This window comes from Prunus dulcis, unplaced genomic scaffold (genome assembly GCF_902201215.1).
Source record: "Prunus dulcis unplaced genomic scaffold, ALMONDv2, whole genome shotgun sequence".
Taxonomy (NCBI): Eukaryota; Viridiplantae; Streptophyta; class Magnoliopsida; order Rosales; family Rosaceae; genus Prunus; species Prunus dulcis.
In genome coordinates this window covers 12,308-34,789 of record NW_023010170.1, presented here as the reverse complement: position 1 = coordinate 34,789, position 22,482 = coordinate 12,308, and the positions used below count along the sequence as shown (strand labels likewise).

General features: G+C 39.5%; 3 protein-coding genes and 1 pseudogene across 3 annotated transcripts; 3 read left to right on the top strand and 1 right to left on the bottom strand.

The window, feature by feature from the left end:
* The first annotated feature begins 3,565 nt into the window (after nt 1-3,565).
* On the top strand, nt 3,566-4,692 carry LOC117613098. Its single transcript, XM_034341745.1, has 4 exons — nt 3,566-3,679; nt 3,803-4,073; nt 4,179-4,645; nt 4,680-4,692. The coding sequence occupies exons 2-4, from the start codon at nt 3,819-3,821 to the stop codon at nt 4,690-4,692; spliced, it is 735 nt and encodes a 244-aa protein (XP_034197636.1). The 5' UTR covers nt 3,566-3,679; nt 3,803-3,818.
* On the top strand, nt 4,680-6,711 carry LOC117613095. Its single transcript, XM_034341742.1, has 7 exons — nt 4,680-4,841; nt 4,925-5,089; nt 5,169-5,510; nt 5,607-5,777; nt 5,862-5,975; nt 6,092-6,172; nt 6,315-6,711. The coding sequence occupies exons 1-7, from the start codon at nt 4,695-4,697 to the stop codon at nt 6,654-6,656; spliced, it is 1,362 nt and encodes a 453-aa protein (XP_034197633.1). The 5' UTR covers nt 4,680-4,694; the 3' UTR covers nt 6,657-6,711.
* A 1,769-nt stretch (nt 6,712-8,480) lies between these two features.
* On the bottom strand, nt 8,481-11,306 carry LOC117613097 (protein FAR1-RELATED SEQUENCE 5-like). The gene is made up of 4 exons (XM_034341744.1): nt 11,174-11,306; nt 8,794-11,070; nt 8,605-8,655; nt 8,481-8,515 (listed from the first exon to the last, which is right to left on the bottom strand). The coding sequence occupies exons 1-4, from the start codon at nt 11,304-11,306 to the stop codon at nt 8,481-8,483; spliced, it is 2,496 nt and encodes an 831-aa protein (XP_034197635.1).
* Nucleotides 11,307-18,162: 6,856 nt separating this feature from the next.
* Nucleotides 18,163-19,091, top strand: LOC117613096 (annotated as a pseudogene).
* The last annotated feature ends 3,391 nt before the right edge of the window (nt 19,092-22,482 follow it).

Sequence of the window (22,482 nt, the reverse complement as noted above, 5' to 3'; positions counted from 1 at the left end):
CTGCCTCTTTCACTCTATCCATTACAAATGCATGGCTTCCTCTTCAAACCAACCTCCCGTTGTCAACAACCCAAAACAGCAAGGTTGGGATCCAAATGATCCCAAAGTTCATGTTACGACTAACTTCTGTAACCATGTTCCACATGATTTGCGTCCATGTCAACTTTGCAAGGATCTTTTTTCTGTAAATTCGGATAATGTTCAAGTTTACCGGTCTCCAACTCCCTCGCCTCCAAAGCCACCATCTCCTCTTGTTTGCAAGTGCACCCCTCAAAAGACGGAATGGTGCAGTGATTGCTACGCTGACAAGCTCATTACGCATTGGGAGGAAGTTGAAAAATGGGAGTCCACGGATGACTCGGATGATGAAAACTACAAGTTCAGGGATTAGAGTGTAATGTTTTAGTTTACATTTTTCATGTTTGCAATTTGGAAGTGTGATCCAAAAATAACATTTTATATTAACGTTTTCAGTATTGTGCTATGTACATTACTGTTTGGGTTGTTAAATTTTATGTTTGTACGTTCGAAGTGAAAATTATAACCACCCGTTGTACGAAATTTTGAATTGCGGAGAGGTACCTCTGAACTGCATCTGATTACTGCAATTGCATATTATTTTATGCAGGTTCACTTGCAGACGCTTGTTTACTACCTTTGTTCGCATCAGTAAACGAATCTCGTGTAGTGATTTTCACTTTACTGGGTACATCACCCATAAACCCTTTCTTCACAGCAGAATTGTTTTTTCCCCATGATTTTGGTGAAGATAGATAAGTTAGAGTACTCTAGAGTGTGTACATATGCTCTTCATTTGGTTGGACATGAGAGGTTGTTTTAAATAAACATTTAGGAGGTTAAATTGTCCATTCGGAATAAACTCCTTCAAAACTTATTTATCTCAACATTTGAAAATTACAACAAATACTTCCCTCAAATAACCTTCTTTTTGGTTGCAAAAAACATTTCCGAGATTGTTTTTTAAAAAATAAATTCCAAAACTTATTTTTCCTAATTAATGGACATTCAAAATTGTAACTATTTGTAAAAGTATTGCTACTTTTAAAAATTATATATAACAATTACATACGACTTGAAACAGTTAAAATTATTAAAACCTAAGCTTACGAATAGTGTATAACCTGAATCCAATATAATTTTAAACATAAACCATACTTTAAACCCTAAAGCCCAAACCCAATTCAGTGTTAACCATAAAGCCCAACCCTAAATTGTAACTGTAAATCCTAAACCCTTGAATTTTAACACTGAATTGCATAAACCCAATTAAATTTTTACCGTAACATCCAACCCATTTCAATTTTAACTTTTATGCATAAACCACAAACTCTAAACCCTAAACACTTGAATTTGAATAATATAGCCTAAACCCAATTCAATTTTAACCGTAAATTGTATACCATAAACCTTAAACCCTAAACCGTAAATCCTTGAATTTGAACCACAAAGCCCAAACCCAATATCATTTTAACCTTAAAGCCCAACAAAATTACATTTTAACCATAAAGCCGAACCCAATATAATTTTAACCCTAAAGCCCAAACCCAATTCAATTTTTTCCGGTTAAAGCCCAAACGCAATTCAATTTTAACCATAAAGCCCAACCTAATATCATGTTAACCCTAAAGCCCAACCCAGTTCAATTTTAACCATAAAGCCCAACCCAATATCATTTTTACCCTAAACCGTAACCCAATTTAATGTTAACCGTAAAGCCCAAACCCAATTCAATTTTACCCGTGAAGCCCAATCCAATTCAAACTCAAAAATGAAACCGACTTCATTTTTGCTCCTAAAGCCCAACCCTAATTCCTCTTTTCAATCTATAGCCCAAGCACAAACCCAACACTATGATGTCAGAAATTGCCGCCTCCTTCTAGCCCACAAACAGAAACATTTACAAAATCTGAAATTGGAACAGCATCCCTTTCTCACTCTTGCGCGCAGTTTGGGGTTCCTCCTCTCCTTGTTTATCTTGAAATAATTTTGGAGCTGGTAGCGTTTAGCTTGTTGGGTTGTTTTGTTTTGGCAAAATAATTTTCGGTACAAGGAAGTCTCTGAAGCTGGATTTGTGCAGTCAATTCCTCGAACCAACACACTCTCGCCCCCCCGTTTATAGCTTTCTGAATTTGAAGTTTTCATTGTTGTCTCTGTTTACCAGGTAAAGAATAGTTTGGTTTTTCTGTTGTCGGATTCTTTTTGTACTTTCGTATTACTTTGAAATCCCATTGTGGGTCTGCTTATATGGGATTGAATCCAACCGATTGAACTCATTCCTACAGTGGGTTCGGTCTGCTTATAGTTTTTTCATTTAGTCAGAGGATTTAACATTAAATTGGCAGCATTTACATAAATTGGTAGTTCTGTTTTGGTAAAATATCTTATGGGTAGCTTTTGACCCCCATTTGGGTTTGCCTGTATTTTTTCAGATAAGCCTACGGTCTGCGAAAGTTCACATTTGCTATTACTTGAATTGTTACCTGTTCATATTGGTTTGAAGAGTAAGGTGGCACTGAGAATCTGTTGATTGAAGGTTGGGGCTTTAGTCCAATCCGGTAAGTCTTATCTTTGAAATGTGATGATGGTTTCGGATGACGCAAATTTTGACGTATAACGTGCTTTGATATGATTTCTTAACTGATTTTTGCCCTCTTATGCTACTGCTACTGGATACATCTTTGACATAATCTAATTTATTCTGGAGGATATTTATAGGTTAGGTTTAAAGAATTCTGTTTTTGTGGGTTGGGTGTGTGCACGCGCTTGCTTATTTTGAAATCATTTGGCTCTTCCTTGCATTCTGAAATTTTGGTAAATGTTTTCCCTCAAGGTTTTAGGAATGTAGAATATTTGGTATTTAGTCTGCTACATATCTCCTTCAATGCATTGTTGGTATGAGCCTACCATGTGTATGTTTTGCCGTTGTCTATTAGTTACGAAACTTTTATCATCCAAATGACTCTTTAGTTATCAAAATCTTTGGGTAGGAAGACCAATACTGGATGCTGTCCTATTAATGGTGTGCTTTGATCTTTTTCTATCTTACTTGTGTTTTGATGTTCTGCAGAATTCAGTTTTTTAGTTCCATTGCGTTTTACACTAAAAAGATGATTTTAATGGAGATAGGTGATAATTTAGAGCAAGATGAATAGCTCCGACTGGTTGGCCTTGCTTTCTTAACTACTACTTTATAAATTATGAAGGGAGACTGTCATCAAAAGTACAATGTGGAGACTGCAGATGGAAATTCTTTGTGAATTTTCATGTAGTGTATTACTTGTTGATATTGTTTGGTATGGTATTGATGCTTGTGGGTTTTGTTGGAGCAATGTGTGTGTGTTTCTGTGTTTTTCTGTTATTTTGTCTGCATCCTTGTAGTGCAATCTACTCCCTGTTTGTTCTATTATTTAATACAACCAGTGACGACCTAATGTATACTTTTGTTTATGATATAAACATAAGAACTACATTACTGAAGTTAATCCACCAATTATCCGTTCTTACCTGCATAAGAGATTCCTAATTGAAATGAAGCCTTCACTTAACAATGCACATGTGAGGCAATGCCTACTGGGCTGGGAAGGAATGAAATTTTGTTTGTAAACAACATAGAGAAAGAAATGCAATGAGTACGGAACGTTGTGAAATGTTTTTGAACGTATGTTCAGATTATGTCATGTTACTGTGTTGTTTATTTTTGGTCAAAATAGTTACTATATTGTTTGATGTTGAGGTAGAGATAATCTGTTTCATTGTTTGCCATTTGAAATCAATAATGAAGGATATTCGAATCAACAATGAGGACGAATAACAAGTGCACCGAGGTTGGAGCATCTCATGAAGGTTCCCGTCGCCCGAAGACCACAGTTGCAAAGGGTACGAAAGGTAACTCTTCAGCGGCTTCCTCAAGCTCGAAAAAACGGACGCCAGCAAAACGAATATCGGGTCCTATGGGTAATGGGGTGTTCGGGGTACGTGTGTTCATACCAAGAGACCGCAATCCTTGTTCACCCTTGCTTCACTTCGATTTGGAGGAACATATCTCCTTCAAGGTATTATTATTTAAGTTTACATTTGGCATTTCACACATTGGAATAATTTATTTTTAGAGGGTGACAATCAAATGAAGATTACTAAAACCGTTGTGTTTTATGCAGCTCACTTTAAAAAAAATCAGAGGGTGTGGAAACAACGACATATGTGCTACATGGTATAACAAAGCAATGCACGACACGGTGAAAGCAAAGGTGAAAGAATCTGGATTTTTGCCCTTTTTGTCAATACTGGGACATGGAAAGAAAGGGGATAGGCCATTACTTGTGGCCTTAGCTGAGAGATGGTGGGACACTACCCACACATTCCACTTCGATGAAGTTGGAGAGATGACAATGACCCCGACGGACTTCGCAGCAATCACAGGATTGCGTGTTGGTGGGAAGCGATTAACGTACGACTTGGACATTTACAGAAATAAGAACAAGGTGGTGAAATTGTTTGGGAAACCAATTGCAGACCTACTGGCAGGGGAAAGGAGAGTGCCGTATGAAAGCCTTTGCACTCCGTACTGGAAGAAGAATCCGAAAGATGATAAAGAAGCTGACCAAATTGCAAGGGCATTTATACTGTGCTTGATTGGCTCCTCATTCCTCAATGACAAGAGCCAATACGTGAGTATGCACTATGCCCCCTGTCTGGAAATAGTCTCAGACATTGGTAAATACGACTGGGGCGGTGCGGCGTTGGCTTGCTTGTATAGATCATTGGATTCTTGTTCCAGGGGCAGGTCATCAAGCATGGGCGGGTATTGGAGGGCATGGGAGGTTAGTGTCATCGAATTGAATATCCGCAAAGTGCAACATAATTTTTTGCTTAAATTACTAATTTGTAAACTTGTCTTGTGTAGGTATGGGCTTGCGAGTACCTAAAGCCGTTTGCTTTATCAAGGCCCAGTGGGACCTTGAACACGTGGCTCAGAACATTGAGGTGGGTTGGTGCAAAATCAAAGCGGGACTTGCAACATCACTTGGAACATTTTAGAGTGATGATGCGACATCTAACAAATGATCAGGTATAAACCTCGACGTTTGTGTGAAATTTTATTTAGCTTCAAATGTATGATTCCCTGAGGTAACCAATTTGTGTTGCAGGTTAATTGGAACCCATGGGGGACCAATGAATCCGACATGCCGGAAGCCGTCATAAATAGTGTGCCAACAACCCGTAAACGAATCCTACTTGAGGGACCAGCTGGTTCAGCCTGGTTTTTGGGAGAGCGAGTCGCAATGCAAAGTTTAGGCACCACAGAACCTCAAGTACCCAAAATTCCACCGAGGACAATGCTTTCTGATTATAAGCTAACTGATGAGGCAGAAGTCAGGGAAGCACTGAATGGGTACCCCGCTTCAGAATGGCTTGCAAATTCATCCAACTATGGCCACTACAGAGATGAGTACATAAGGTACCGCCACTATGAGGACTTACGTGAAGCGGTACGTTATACACTGAACACGTGTTCTGTACTTACACTTGCTGCATGAAATTCATATCATTTTTCAACAATCTAAAATGATACCTAAATTCCACAGGAAGGAGAAGATCGAAATCTCGTAGGGGCCAATATAAGGGTAGGAAACATCTCTCCTCAGCCATGGTCAGTGCGAATACCATGCTGGGCAGCCGAAAATGGAAGTAAACTTGTGCGGATACCGCGTGGGCAAGATAGTCTTGATCTACCATTACCTGCTGGTGTGACACATGTAAGTAGCTTCCATGGCGTGATATATTCATACATTGTGAATTTTCATGTGGTGATTGGTGTAATTGCATGTGCCTAAATGTAGGTAACTGCTGAAGCTGCAACCGAGATTTTGGAGCTGAATGCTAGGTTGAATGCCGTACTATTTTCAACTTCATTGGAAGCAAGCATAGAGATCAGTCGCCTACGGCAAGAGATTGTGAGTCAGTTGATGCTTCATTTCATACTGATTTCATAAAATGAACAACCATCACGGATGTTATATTGAAATAACAGACCATGGTATTGAACATGAACGATGTTATATTGTAATAGGAGAAATTGAAGAACACCTCGGGAACAACCATTGCAAGTTCAGGTATTGGTGAAGACGTCTTAGATGATGATGCAGAACATGTAAGTTTGTTACCTCCATTGTAAAGTTCGATTTATAGGATGTTAAATTTTGCAATTTTAAATAATATGCTGACTGATTCTGCATTGCAAACCATCATCACAAAATTGAACAAAATATATGTCAATGTTTCCCTGTATGTAGGAGTTTCGCACAAAATTTAAAGCTGACCACATAGGTAGAAAAGGAAAGACAAAAATTGTGATACCAGAAGAGCATGAAGAAGATGAGGAAGAGGAAGAAGAAGAGGAAGAAGAGGAAGATGAAGAGGAAGATGAAGACGATGCTTGGATCGACGAGACAGAGGTTGGGGATGAGGATGAGGAAGCCGATGAGGACGAGGTTGGGGATGAGGATGAGGAAGCCGATGACGGCAGGGCCGCAGCTAAGGGTAATCTGAATGCAGAACAAGACTCCACACACCAAAAAGGCAAAGTTGAGAAAAGTCTTCGTTCACGTACCCCAAAGAGAAAGAAAACCAAGTAAATTATGGAAACGATTCAATTTTCCGGATCATTGGTCCGTTTTGTAATATAATATGTTCGGCTTATTTGCCCTTACCATTTCTGATGCTATGTACTTCGATTTCTAGTTCAAAAAAAAGGTGTAATTGTGGATGTACAAAAAAATATGGAGTTCCATTTTTCGTTTTTAGGGGGTTGCGCACAGCCACCCTTGCATTGCATCACCGTCATGCAATTGCATGTGTGAAATGCAAATACAAACCTGCTGTGTGCAAACTAAACATACCTGAAAAACGCAAGCCCAACCCTAAATGTATAGCACAAAGACAAAGACAACAAAGCAAATACTTTATTAAGACCATATGTGTATTATTCAATATTATGGTTAATCACATTGTGTTATACGAAAATCGGGATCTTTTGGAAAATCATTTGTGCTACATTAGAATGTCCATTACTACGTAATTTCGAGAATTTATCGTTGTTGTACTGAAAGAATGTTCGGCTTATTGCCCCTTACCGTTTTTCATGCTCTGTACTTCGATTGATAGTTCAAAAAAATAGGTCTAATTATGCATGTACAAAAAAATATGATTCATTTTTCCTGATTTTTGCGCACAGCCACCCTTGCATTGCATCACCGTCATGCAATTGCATCTGGAAATGCAAATTCAAACCGGCTGTGTGCAAACTAAACATACCTTAAAAACACAAACCTAATTAATGTATAGCGCAAAGACAAAGAAAACCAAGCAAATACTTTATTATGACCGTATATTTTTTTATTCAATATTAGAGTTAATCACATTGTGTTTTACGAAATTGGGGATATTTTGGAAAATCATTTGTGCTACATGACAATGTCAATTACTTTGTAATTTTTATAATTGGTCGTTTTTGTAATATAATATGTTCTGCTTATTGCCCCTTACCATTTCTCATGCTCTGTACTTCGATTTATAGTTAAAAAAAGAAATAGGTCTAATTATGCATGTAAAAAAAAAAAAGATTCATTTTTCCTAATTTGGGGTTTGCACACAGTTACCCTTGCATTGCATCACTGTTATGCAATTGCATTTGTAAAATGCAAATTCAAACCGGCTGTGTGCAAACTAAACATACGTGAAAAACGCAAACCTAATTAATGTATAGCACAAAGACAAAGAAAACCAAGCAAATACTTTATTATGACCGTATGTTTATTATTCAATATTAGAGTTAATCACATTGTGTTATACGAAAGTCGAGATATTTTGGAAAATCATTTGTGGTACGTGACAATATCCATTAGTACGTAATTTTTATAATTGGTCTTTTTTGTAATCTAATTGAAGGACTTATTGCCCCTTACCGTTTCCCATGCTCTATATTTCGGTTCATTTCGCCCTTCAATTTAAAATTCAAAAATTAGGTGAAATTTGCAAAAAGGAAAAAATATGATCCATTTTTCCTTATTAGGGGTTTGGGCACAGCCACCCTTGCATTGCATCACCGTCATGCAATTGCATGTTTCTAATGCAAATGCTGACCTGCTGTGGGCAAAACTGTTCAAACTGTAAACGCGAAGCTAATGAATGTATATAGCAAAGAAATTAGGATTAAGCAATTATCGTTTACGAAATTGCCAATATTTTGGAATATAATGCGCACTTTCAGGCCAAAAATTTGTAATACCAAGTATTTTCAGATAATTAGTCTTTATTGATTCTAATATGTTCAAATAATAGCCCCTTACCCTTAGGCAATGTGGTTTGGATCACCGCCTCCGACATAAAACTTCCGTTCAAGCACCCCCTACAAGTCATAAAATCGTTTCTTAACATTACATACATAAAACAATAAGATATCAATCATATGAAAGCATCTTGTCTATCACTGAATCTACATTTCATGTGAATTTTTACATGTAAACCAAGTTCCAAAACTACAATTGTTTTGGGTTGAACCAGTACATAGGGAATTAGGTTCACCATTGTCGAATGAGAAACCATCGTCACTGTTAGGGGTAGAACCAGTTGGGTCTGCAGTAGAAAAACTATCAGAACCAGAGAAATCAACCACATTGTTGCTTCTGCATTAAGAAATCGTTTGACTAGGATAACTGTAGCTAATGTCCGGGGACGGCCCTTTATCAGAACTATACTGATAGCTTTCACTACCTGATGGGATATTCACACCTGCATTTCTACTTGGATGCAAGTTTCTTTGAGAGCAATTACGCTTTGTATGTCCATATCCGCGACACAATTGACATTGTCGACGCTTGCGCGTTCCACCCTGCCTTGCTTGACTGCCTTTTGTCTTAACGATATTTGGATCTTTCACAATATTTGAAGGACATTGCTCAGCGCTACCCAATTTCAGACTCGTCTCTTCTTCCTTTTGCCGTAAGCCTTCACAAATTCCCTCCCATCTACTAAACTCATTCGTCAACATGGCATAACCATTTGCACTCTTTGATGCATAAAAACAAACTTTGTTTGACATAACACTTAAACTTCCATACCTCGCCATTTCTACAACTTCGTTGGTAGTGTCTTCGCCTTTGCTGATAAATTCCCTACATGTATCAGTTTGGGCCCTCTTTGTCCATCTCTTCATTATGAGTGCTGGAGGAATTTCCGTAAGGTGCTCGCACTTCATTACATAAAACAGGTGGCAACACGGGATCCCTTCACTTTCATATTTCCGGCATCCACACTGTATCCGTATCTTTTCCCCACCGTGGTAAACACAAGTCCATTTATTATGCGGTTCACCATATTTTGACAATACGTATACACGACCTCCAAAATTATGCATCACATTATCATGGATGAGTGCTGAACAAGATTCGATCTCATGACGAACCAATACAAAGCATCTATGCGTGTAAATCAAAGAAGCTTGTTGCTCGAGTTTTGTCAATGCGGTTTTAAGGACTGGTGTTGAGTACTTTGCGTTGAAACCATCCTTTGCCGTGGTATTCCTAAGACGTAACATAGCCCTATCAATTGCTGGAATACATTCAAACAACTTCACACCTTTCCTCAAGTAATCTTTCACATACTTGTTCATAGACTCCACGCGTTGAGTGGTGCACATACCACTGAAAAACTTTCCTCTCAAACATGATTCAGCCCATGAGTCACTTTTTGCATACATCATTTCCAACCATTCTTTTTGTTTCGGAGTCCTCGCTCTTTCCCTTAGAACCTCCCATTTCTTCTCAAACTCGTCCAATGCAAATGGTTCCCAAATACATGCCTGAAAATTTCTTACCAATTCATCATCCTTCAAGTTATTTTGTGCATTCCTTGACACATGCCATGAGCACAACCGATGGTTAGACATGGGAAACACATCATCAATGGCTTTACGCATTGCCTCATCGCCATCCGTCAATATTGATATTGGCTTCTTATCTTTCATGGATGCCATGAATGTTTCCAATAACCACTTGTAAGTTTCAAATGTCTCGTCCTGCAATAATGCACAACCAAACATTACAGTAGAACGGTAGTTGTTCGAACCAACAAACAACACTAGGGGCTTGTCATAAACATTTGTTTTGTACGTGCTGTCAAATATGAGGACGTCCCCGTAGGCAATGTAATCCAAAAGTGAAGTGGAGTCCCTCCAAAACAAATTACCAAGCCTATTTTCCTCGTCAACACTGAACTTACAAAAGAATTCTGGATCCATTGCTCCTTTCGCTTTCAAGTAAGATAGTGCAGCTTCTGTGTCACCGTCGAGCAAAATTTCCCTCCGTGATGCATCCAACTTATTGTACAGATCCTTTATTTGAAAACCAACATTTAAATACCCGCCACATTGGTCGACCATATACTCATATGTTTGACATGTTCTAACCAATGCTGCTTGTGCTAAATCAGAATTTCGAACAACACGGTTACATCGGAGATATGGTGATTCAAGTGGAGTAACTAGTTGATGATTGTGATGTGGTTCAAAATTTGTAACGACGTAAACGTCACGTTTCTTCTCATAACCCACCCAAAAATGGGCAGAACAATTCTCTCTTGTAATTGGCTTTGGTGGTCGAATCCTATCTGATCGATCATTAAACTTCTCATTTCTCAAACCTTCTTTAGAACAACACCACCGTCTCCTACATATTTTCCCTTCCGCATTTCGCACCAATTTGTCTTTTCTCACGCTAAATCCAATGCCCTTTGCATAACTCATATAATATTCTTCTGCTAATTCTATCGTTTTAAACTCTTTCCCCATAACATCTTCTTTCCTCGGTGCAATCATGTCAACATCATTATCATCACTGCTTTGACTAACCATATGTTGGACCGACATATGCCCAGTCTCTGTTGTCGGTGCCCTATGACTCGACCTTTCACAACCACCCAGATACCCTGAATCACTACAACCACCATTTGATGTCTCTAGACCCCTGTCCATCTTACCAGACCCCTTCATGCCTGAGAAACATAATTTCAAACTGAAATTACCTTATACTCTATGTGCTAACATACTTTCTCTTAAAAAAAACACAAATGAATAATCTCATGCAATTGCACATACTCAGGTCAATAATTGCACCACGTATAACTGTTTTGCAACCAAAAACATGCAATTGCATCAACTCATTACCCAAATCACATTCAAGTCCTAAACCAGAAAGAGGGTTCTTTGAAATCTTACTTGATGTTTCCATACTTTCAAAGGCCTCTCCTTACACTTCCTTTTGCCACCAACTCAAATGTCGTCGTTAACAGCCAAGGATCTTCGAAATCTTTACAACCACGTTGTTATTACAAATTCATTCCCCTGCAAAATTGAAATTCTATATCAGACAATGCCAACAAAACAAATTAAATTAATTAAATACCTCCAATTTGGTGACCATTTCATCATGGAGGTTGGACCCACCATCAATTTGGTATCTGCATATGAGTTTTGGGCAAGCAGAGAGAAGACTTGAGGACCTCAATTCGGTGAGCATTACCTTCTTGCAGCTGCGTTTTGCCCAAGCACAGACAAGAGTTGGACGCACTTAGGATGGATTTGGGCAAGTGAGAGGAATAGTTCCTTGTGAAGCAGAGACAAGAGTTCGCAGCCAAGCAGAGACAGTGGGCAAGAAGAGACGAGTTCGTGGAGGCGCTAAGGATTGGATTTGGGCAAGCAAAAAGAAGAGTTCCTGGAGGCGCTAAGAATTGGATGGGCTCTTAGGATTTTCGATTTGGGCAACCAGAGAGGAGAGCGTGCGTCTTCTTCATCCTCCAAACCTGCCTTCTTTGCGCGTCTTCTTCATCTTCCAAACCTGCCTTTCTCTTTCCTCACATGCCACTCACGTGTTGAATAACAAATGCCTCAATAGGTCACTAAGTCATTCAATCTCAGCCATCCTTCTTTAACATGAAAACTCAGCCGTTGGATAGCTGGCTGTACTGGTACAGCTGATGCACCACAGAATTTTCGAACCTTTTGAGCACTTCTTCTTTTTTCTACCCAACAAAGATTCCATCCGTATATTGCTTCACTTCAATACCCAAGAAATAATGCATCTTTCCTAGATCTGTGATCTCGAACTCATTCATCATGGAGGTCTTGACTCAGTGCACATTGCTGTATCATTTCCTGTTTATCTTAAATCATCAACGTAGAGACAAAAAATTAAGATTTTACCTCCCTCTTGATGCTTTATGAACAAGGTATGTTTATATGGACACTTCACAAAACCTGTTTTCATAAAATAGCTTTCAATACTGCTGTACCAAGCTCTAGGAGCTTGTTTTAGTCCATATAGAGCTTTCTTCAAAGGATAAATCTTCTGCTCTTGCCCTTTCTGTTCACAGCCAATGGGTTGATCCACATAGACTAGCTCATTTAATTCTCCATGCAAGAATGCTGATTTTACATAGAGGTGTTTTCCAAACGGTGGGGTTAGTATGTTGTTTTCAAATATAACCAAACTTTGTTGTTGTCCACTCACACATTTTTTTGTTTTGTGCCCCCCAGGTAGTAGATAGATTCGTACCAAGTGGCCGAGCCGAGATCCTAATTTCCGAGCTCAATCTTTTGTAGGATGACTTTTCCTTGTTTTATTTCCGTTGAACTTTATGTTCCTGTTTGTGAACTGAAACTCTTTAGATTGCTCTGATGTCGCCCATGTTAGGATTTGATTGTAAGGCTGGGGGCCATTGATGTTAATTGCATGTTATTATCTTGTGCATGCTGCTTGTTGAGATTTGTAAATGTATTTGACAGGTTTAAAATTTTTGAAAATGTCCATTTTTCATGGGAGACTCTGCCAAAATTTCAGCAGAAGTCTTGTCCCTTTTTAGTAAGTGGCCCCGATTGTAGGACCTGTGTCTTGGGAAACAAGAACGGTGAGCAGTCCCACATCGCTTGGGGAGGGAAAGGTGAAGTGCCTTATATGTGTGGCCACTTCTCTTCCTAGCAAGAGGCCTTTTGGGCATCATAGCATTAGCTTGAGCCCAAGAACAAAACTGTGAGGGGGGAGGCCCAAAGCAAATAATATCTTGCTAGGGGAGTCGAGTCGTGGCACCTACATCCAGGGGCGGACCTATTAAGGCTCAAGGAGGTGCAGCTGCACTTCCCCTCGCAGGAAAAACCATTGTAGGTGCTTCAAATTGCCCATTTGCTCAATTGGTGTACATATTACCTTATTTCCATTTTCAACATTTAAGTAAATGTCTTTGTCCTTTTACTTTTATTTATTTTTATACTGCTCATTAAGTCAATATATACTAAAATCCCATAAAATCAAGTTTTCTTATTTGATGTATAAGGTATAAAAGCCGCCAAAAATTATCTTGAGAAAATGATTATTCCGAAAAATCATTTTTCATACTTAGTCAATATTGCACCTCCACTAAAAAATTTCTGGGTCCGCCAGTGCCTACATCAGTATGATGTCGGATAATTTACAGGATTTGTCCCGGATTCCGAGGAATTCGGGCGATCCTATCCCCACAGGCTCGCAACACCTCCACGCCACAACACATATAGCACCTCCACACCGTAAGTACCCTTTGTTCTTGGCTGATTCTGCTCGAAGAGCTTTCAGCAGCAACACCAGGTGGAAAACCAACCACTAGCAAAGAAGATGATATCCCCTAATTGAATACTCAGAATTATTATTATTTTTTTTTCTATAACACACTTTTATTTATTTATTAAGGTTTAGTTTCAAAATGGGCCGACTATTTTTGGTTTCAAGTGTAATAATAAAACACTTTTAACCCATATCCAAATGTAAGGTAACATAAGACTATCAGTTTTAACTAAGAACAACTAAGAAACCCGATTAGGATACATTAAATAAATTGTATACCTCTTATTCTTGTTATTAATTGTTAAATTAAAATCTCAATGTCATCGTGCTTTGTTACTATTTGGCAACACTATTTTCCATACTTAAATTTAGGGGTCATCATTTGGCCCACGGGCATGTGGGCCAATGGGGGCCCGCCCGACCTATTGGTAAAAAGCCTGGCCCAGCCATTGTGGGCCATAGGCCTGCCCCGCCAGCAAAGCCCATTAAGGCCCGGCCAGCGGACCCATATATTTTATAGAAATATAAATTTAGTTTAAAAATGAAAGGAAATGGAGACACACACAAGTGGTTTTGAACTCCTACCACTTTCATCTTATTCCCACACCTTATCTACCATGCCATAGACAACTCAATGATTATATGCTACACCATTTTATATTTATATATGCTTCATCAAACACCTTGCCACAACTTAATTTAAGCCATATCAATAAAAGGCACTTCTTCCTTACATGTCCTCTTTTAAAGCTTTACAGTGAAGAGAATATTACAATAGTTCATATGAATTTTTGTTGTATTTTTCTAAATTTTAATTTATGTATTGTGAATTTATAAAATGAACAAAGAAAAAAAATGAAGACCTAAACATATAGATAAATGTAAATAGAGAACTATAAAAAAAAAATTAAAAAAAAAAAGGAAACGTAAAAACACACCAAAGAATAGGAAAAAAAATATTAAAGAATTGACAAAAAAATCAATATTAAAAAAAATACAAAATAAATTAGGCCCATTTCAGCCCAGCCCATTGGGCTTAACTCTACGCAACCAAATGTGCTTTTTCAAGCTTGGGTTTTGAATTTTTAGAAAAAAAACCTAGTCTAGCCTGGCCCGTTATTTTCTCTCTCCTCTTTAAAGTCCAGCCCAACCTAGCTCAAGCTCATTAAAAAACAATAAAAAAGAGAGTCATCAAAATTGAAATCAAGTTTCTCTATGAATGGCTGGTGGGATATTGACAAGTTGAGAGGTGTGGTTTGTGAAGACCTTGTCCAACAGATCATTAGTGTTCCTGTGGGGTTTTTGGGTTCTTTACCTGATACTCAGGTTTGGAAGGGTAGTGCTAATGGCGACTTTTCAGTTAAATCTGCTTATAGCTTATTTTTTGAAGGCTGTTCTACTCCTGACTCCTGTTGGAAATCCTTGTGGAGTTTAAATGTTCCTCCTAAGCTCCAATACTTTATGTGGCTGGCTTCTCAAGGCAAAATTTTTTCTAACGATCAGCGTGTTAGAAGGCAGTTGGCTTCTGACTCTTCATGTGGCTTTTGTTCTTGGCCTACTGAAACAGCTCTTCATATCCTTCGTGATTGTGAGCGAGCTCGAACTACTTGGAATGCTATTCTCCCTGCCTATGCCCATAATTTTTTCCGCTTAGATGCTCAGCCGTGGATGAAGGTTAACATGCTCTCTAAGGTGAAATAGAATGGTGATGTTCCTTGGAATACTGTCTTTGTGTTCACTTGCTGGCAGTTATGGTGTTGGAGAAATAAGCATGTTTTTCAGAATGAGGATACTGTTCCCTTCAGTCCAAGACAAGTTATCTGCGGGGCAGCCCAAGAGTGGATTAAGTCATCTTCTAATCGCACTATAGGAGAAAATAAAGTTCAAATCCATGTTGCCTGGGAGCCCCCTAAGCCTGGACAGTTTAAGCTGAATGTTGATGGTTCAAGGAAACATGTTACTGGCTGCAGTGGTGCTAGGGGAGTCATTCGTGACTCTTTTGGTGACTGGGTTAGTGGGTTTGCTGTTAATTTGGGGAAAGGTCAAGTTCTTGAGGCTGAGATATGGGGGCTTTTCTTTGGTTTGAAGCTTGCAATTGAGAAGGGCATCTGTAATCTCACTATTGAGATGGACTCAGCTATTGCAGTAAACCTCTGCCAGAATCCTTCTATGCTTGCTATGCATCCCTTAGCTGCTTTGGTTAGGAACTGTTGTGACCTTATGCAGCAGGTTCCCAGTTGTGCCCTTCAGCATGTGTTCCGTGAGATGAATATTGTTGCTGACTGTTTGACTAATTGGAGTTACCAAGTGGATCTTGGGCTGTGCGTTCTTGAGCATGCCCCTAGTTGGTTAAGTGCTTATCTAGTTGACGATCTGCTAGGAGTTGTTCATTCTAGATTGGTCTGTTTAGACCAGTTTGTGTAGTCTGTTTGTTTTTGTTTGGGGCTTTGGCCCCCTTCTTAATAAAAAAAAAATTGAAATCAAGGCAAAACACATGAACCAAAAATCATTTCACCTATTTATTTTATTTTTATAATAGAAAATTCAGAATTCTTTTTAGTTTTTACTGTGAGCTTTGAAGCCCATTTATATTATGGCCGAAGTAAACAACCCAACTCAAAAATTAAAAAATAAAACGGGATTCCACTGCCGGGATTCGAACCCGGATTACAATTATCCATTTGTGAGTATTGCTACAGTGGATTTGTTAACAATCTGAAGAGATATACGTTATATAAAGGAATGTCTTTGGGCACTGTACATTTATTAGCTTTACTGCTGCTAAAATGGGATAAATCGCAAGATTTTAGACTCGTCTTTTCTGAAGCTCTTGCTGTGTGCAAAAGAAAACATGAGCACCTTCCAAGCTGTCTCAGCCTGCAACTTTCTCACATTCAAATTCTAGCTCAAAAATTTGCAGCCAGGTTCGCTTAGCTCTTCGTTATCTATCTTTTCGTAATTTCATTATTGTATTAAGCACTGTTTTAAATTGTGTTTAGTTTTTAAAAATTATAAATAAATAAATATATTTCTTTTAAAGCCCATCATACATTGTTTTTGTTGATGCTCAAAATGGCCCGGCCAATATTGAGTCCAACTTAGTGATTAGATGTGCTGGGTCTTCAGCAGGGAAGAGGGCTGAGGCCCTTGGTGAAATAGGTTGGTGAGAGACCTGTAGAAGATAAAGTGGGAGAGGCAATCGTTAAGCTTCAGACACCGGTGTGGTGCCGGCCGAAGGCTCTCTGATGCCTAAGTCAGTTACGGGTAGTAATTCTGGCAGAGTAACAGTAAACGTGGGAGAATAGTTCTGCTTTTTACCTGGGTACTGTTCTCTATTTATAGGGAAGTGAAAGTGGGAGCTTTGCACAAAGTTCCAATGTGGGACTTTGTGCAAGCCGTTGTGGTGGCGACAAGTGTCTTGGAGATTAGGTTTGGCAGCTGGGAGCTTCGGCAGGTGTCTGGCACCTAGGAAGTGTGTCTTCCTTCGGCACAGGAGAAGGCGTGGCTGCCTTGGTGCTAGTCGCTTTGATGCTGGGTCTGCTCGGTTCATTATGGTATAAACAGTTTTTTAATGATCCGAACTGTCTAATTTTTAGATATTCCTTAAAGATCATATTTGCAAAAGATTATTGTTATTTTAATCTTTTCTTGAAATATCGTGTTCATTTATTTTGTTGCTAGCAATTAGATACCTGAACAATGACTTGAACGAGAAGTAGTAGAGAGAGAGAGGAGCTTACCAAATGATTAAGTTTCAAAAGGCTTTGGATGATCCTAGCAGAAGTAGTAGAGATAGACCTTGTGTAAGCTTTTATTTCTCCTTTTGTCCCTCATTGCATGCATAGTCCCACAAAGTGCTTTTGTCTCAAAGTTCTGATAATATGATTATTGCTTTTGAGACTAAGCAATGAGGAGATTATACATGCAAATTTGAACTCTCATGAACAAAGTGGAAATAGCCATTGACTAATAAATTGTTGCTACTAGACCCAATTGTCATTGACAAAGTCAAATATTTTTTTTAATTCAAATAAAAGTACTATATAGTTATATTTACAACATTTTTGGAGGACATTGGCCGACATTGGTATTATCAGATTTTTTAAATTTAAAAAATGGGTATTAATAATAAAAATAAATAAAATAAGGCTTCAGCCTTAACATGCCAAATACATAAATATCCCTAATTGATTCTAAAGCCTGTTAGCATGATATAAACAATTATTATTATTTATATATCATACGTTTATGAAATACAAATTCTTTTTTATACTATACCATTATTTTGTCTCTTGCAATTCTGGCATGATCAGTTAATTGATTACGCCAGTCCAACACAAAAAATAAAAAAATTGATCACGCCACATACTTTGGCATATATTTAAGTAATTTGTTAGTGAAAGATGGGAACACAAAGTTACCAATCTATTTTCTAGCCTATTATACCAATCAGTTTCATTCATGGCTTCATTTTGTGAGATTATAAGCTCCAATGTCTCAAAGTAAGTTTTTATTGAAGGACTTCTAAGAAAAAAAGAAAATTATTAAAGAAAAAAGAGTTCTTAATGTTAAGAAAAATGTTTTGCGTAACATTTAAGACCCGTTTAGGACTACTTCTGTAGGAAGCATTTATGGGACTACTTCTGTAGGAAGCATTTATGCTCCTAAGTGCCTTGAAGGGTTTTAGAAACATTTTTTTGTTGGTAGAAATCACTTTTGATTATTCTAGAAATAGCAGTACACCAAAGCGGTTACTCAGGCTCAAAGCGTTTTTATGTGATGTAGTTCATATTTGGTTTTGATTGAATTTGAGACAGTTGCAGAGCCAATAGGAGTTTCTTATGGTCGGGTTGCCAAGAACCTGCCACCTGATCCAGAAGTTTTAAGTCTCCACCAAGCAAATGGCACAACAAGAATGCAAATTTTTTATCCGAATCCTCCAAACTCTGCAAGCTCTATCAAACATCGAACTCATCATCGGTGTTCAAAACCAAGACATTCGGTCCCCTGGAAATGACGTTGCAGCTGCTACTGCTTGGGTTGAGAACAATGTCCTAAACTACTTTCCTGATGTCAAGTTTTGGTACATTGCAGTGGGAAATGAGATCAATCCCCAAGATGCAGAAGCCAAATATGTTCTATCAGCCATGCAAAACATTAAAACCACAATTGCATCTTCTCAATTACAGGACCAAATCAAAGTTTCAACAGCCATAGACATGTCTCTGTTGGGCAGCTCTTGCCCACCATCAGCAGGCTCATTTTAGTAAGGCTGCAAGTTCATACATAAACCCTATTATTACCTTACTTGCAAGTAATGGCTCTCTTCTTCTTGTCAATGTGTACTCTTATTTCAGCTACATTGGTGACACCAAAGACATCAGCCTTGGCTATGCCCTGTTTTTGATGGTATTAAACTAAGTTTTGCTTGAATGATTGAGAAGAATAAAACACTTTTATCCCATATCCAAATGTAAGGTAACATAAGACTATAAGTTTTAACTAAGAACAACTAAAAAACCCTATTAGGATACATTAAATAAATTGTATACCTCTTATTCTTGTTATTAACTGTTAAATTAAAATCTAAATGTCATCATGTTTTGTTACTATTTGGCAAGACCATTTTTCCATACTTAAACTTAGGGGTCATCATTTGGCCCATGGGCCTATGGGCCGATGGGAGCCCGCCCGGCCCATTGGAAAAAAGCCCAGCCCCGCCGGTTGTGGCCACTGGCTAGCCTCGCCCGCAAAGCCCATTAATAGAAATATAGATTTAAAAGGAAATGGAGACACACACAAAGGGTTTCGAACTCCTACAACTTTCATCATATTCCCACACCTTATCTACCATGCCATAGACAACTTAATGATTATATGCTACACCATTTGATATTTATATATACTTCATCAAACACCTTGCCACAACTGAATTTAAGCCATATCAATAATGTTGGAGCCACATCAGACTATGTAAACTTAAAAGGCACTTCTTCCTTCCATGTCCTCTTTTAGAGCTTTATGATGGAGAGAATATTACAATAGTTCATATGAATTTTTGTTGTATTTTTCTAAATTTTAATTTATGTATTGTGAATTTATAAAATGAACAGAGAAAAAAAATGAAGACATAAACATATAGATAAATGTAAATAGAGAACTATGAGAAAAAATAAAATAAAAAATGGAAACGTAAAAACACACCAAAACATAGAAAAAATATATAATGAATTGACAAAAAAATACAAAATAAAGCAGGCCCATTTCGGCCTAGCCCATTGAGCTTAACTCTGTCGGGCCTAATGGGCTTTCTCAAGCCTAGTCTATAGGCCAGGCTTGGGTTTTGAATTTTAACAAAAAAAACCCGGCCCAACCTGGCTCGTTATTTTCTCTCTCCTCTTTAAAGTCCGGCCCAACCCAGCTCAAGCCCATTATGTTTGTACCATATCTGACCCCCCACTCATGTCTTGACACGTGGCAAATTTACTCGGGTCCAAGTCATCCAAATCACCTCTTAGTGAGCCATGCCGAAACACCTATCGGCATGCTCCACCGATTCACACCGGTCAAATCGGTAAAATGCCTGCCACTGACGAAGGACACCAACCTTCGGCACATGATGCTGAGCGACCAATCAGCACATTCGGCCGACTCTGACAGATCACCTCGGAACTCTCACCAGAACCTGTCAGGGCACGTGTCGACTGCTGAAGACACTCCCACGAGTCCCACATTAAAACTAAGTACTAAGAGCATCACAAATGCTCTCTATAAATGAGCCCATTGGCCCAGCCAAAAGGTAAGACTATTTACTTGACTTGTGCTTTCACATTGTCAATAAAATTGCTCTTAGTCCCTAACTTTGGCATCAAAATATCTTCAGCAGGCACCACACCAGTGTTCAAGACCTCACCTACCGTTCCTCTATCCAGTTCGGATCCAGCATCCATTTAAGTGTCGGGACTCGACAGAAAGAAGGCCTCTCTGGTCCTCAATCATCCATCCACCTGTAAGTTAGCTCTATCTCTTATCTGTTTAGATTTAGCACGAACAGATTGGCGTCGTCTGTGGGAAGCTCGATTGACAATCAACCCATATCTCTTTTTCCACCTAACTATGAACCCTCCTTCACCCCTTGCGACCGATAGTCCGATCCTCGGTCTCGCACGCAGAACGAACCCCGCTGCACCGCCCGGCACCCCCGAGTGGAAACGCCTGGTCGGTCGAACACTTTGGAGGATAGGATGGAAGCCCTGCAGCGGGACATGGCAAAAATGCAGGAACACAATAAAATCATTTCCTCCAAACTAGACGACGCCCAGAAACAACTTCACGAGCAGCAATCACACTCAACGCAACTCCAGGACGGTTCGAAACAAACCATGTAGCTTCGGCAAGAGCAATCGCTCAAAAACGTACCAAAACCTAGCGGTCAGGAGAGAGGAGAGCAACCGGCCCCAGGCGGGCCATCAGTCTCTCGAAGGCTGTTTGTGCCCTCTTCAGAGGAACGCCACCAGGAATACCGAGTCTACTCTGACTGTCATGACAGGCTTAACGATCGGGGTCGGGAAGGACTGATCTCCCCAATTTCGGTCCAAGCAAAGCTTAACGATCGGCACCTGGACGTACTTGGACTAAAATCTCCTATTCGCCGAAGGTACGACGCGATCAATCTAAAGAAACAGACGAATCCGACTATGTCCCAACCTCTCCTGAAACAACGATCTCGTGCCTTTCAGTGACATCCGGATCAGCCAAAAAGAACGATCAGTAGAAAGAAGGTCCCATCAGAAACTTCGACCGAGAGACAGGCCGCGAAGCACAAGGACACGAAGTTCGCCGCCCAACCGGCCCCCAGATGTCAGAACCCTTCGGCAACAACCTCCTTCCTGCCGATCCCACCATTCACCTCCTCCTTCAGAAAGTCAATCGAATTGAGGAAGAACAAAACTAGATTCGAACACAAACCTAGGGAAAGGTCCAACCAGGACCGTTCACTAGCCGAATTCGAATCTACCTGCATAAGAAGGAGGTCCAGGCACTCCGAATATCGTCCTACACGGGAGTGGAAGATCCTGTGACACACATCCATACCTTCCAATCGGCCTTGGGTTGTAAAGGGCTCACCGATGAAGGCCATTGCTTGCTATTTCCATCCACCTTGGCCGGAGCGACCCTGAATTAGTTTTGTCGACTGGAACCATGTACGGTAGACTCTTTCGATCAATTAAAACAAATTTTCCTCAATCGTTTTATGATACAGACCAATTGCTTATACTCCGCCGACGATCTTTACACCACTTAGCAAGGAGACAACGAGCCTTTCGGAAGTACACGGCCAGATTCAGCCATGAGTACTCTCGGTGCCTGAAAATCGACGACCGAGCAGCCTTCAGCGCCATCAAAAGCGGCCTCCTAGCATCTTAATTCCACTATCTGATCCACAACAGCAATTGGACCACCTATGGCAAACTCATGAAACAGGCAGCCATTCACGCCAAGGCGAAGCACTTCAATTCCAAGGGAGTGCCTTCGGCACCTCCTTGCCCAACTGAAAATGTAGGTCAGGCCCCAGCGCCAACCTATGACCATTTCCCACCACACTAGACTATAAATCAAGCTCCCTACCGAACGACACCCACCTTGTCTGCACCTTACACAATGGGAGACAAGCGAAGGGACGGATTTCAGGGTCGGCAAGACGGAGGCAAATGCAATAAGGAGCCAAGTGGCCGACTCGATTTTCGAAGCCCAAAAAGGGTCCAACTAGCGGAAATCTTTACCGCGCTCAACTCGACTTACGAACATGTCC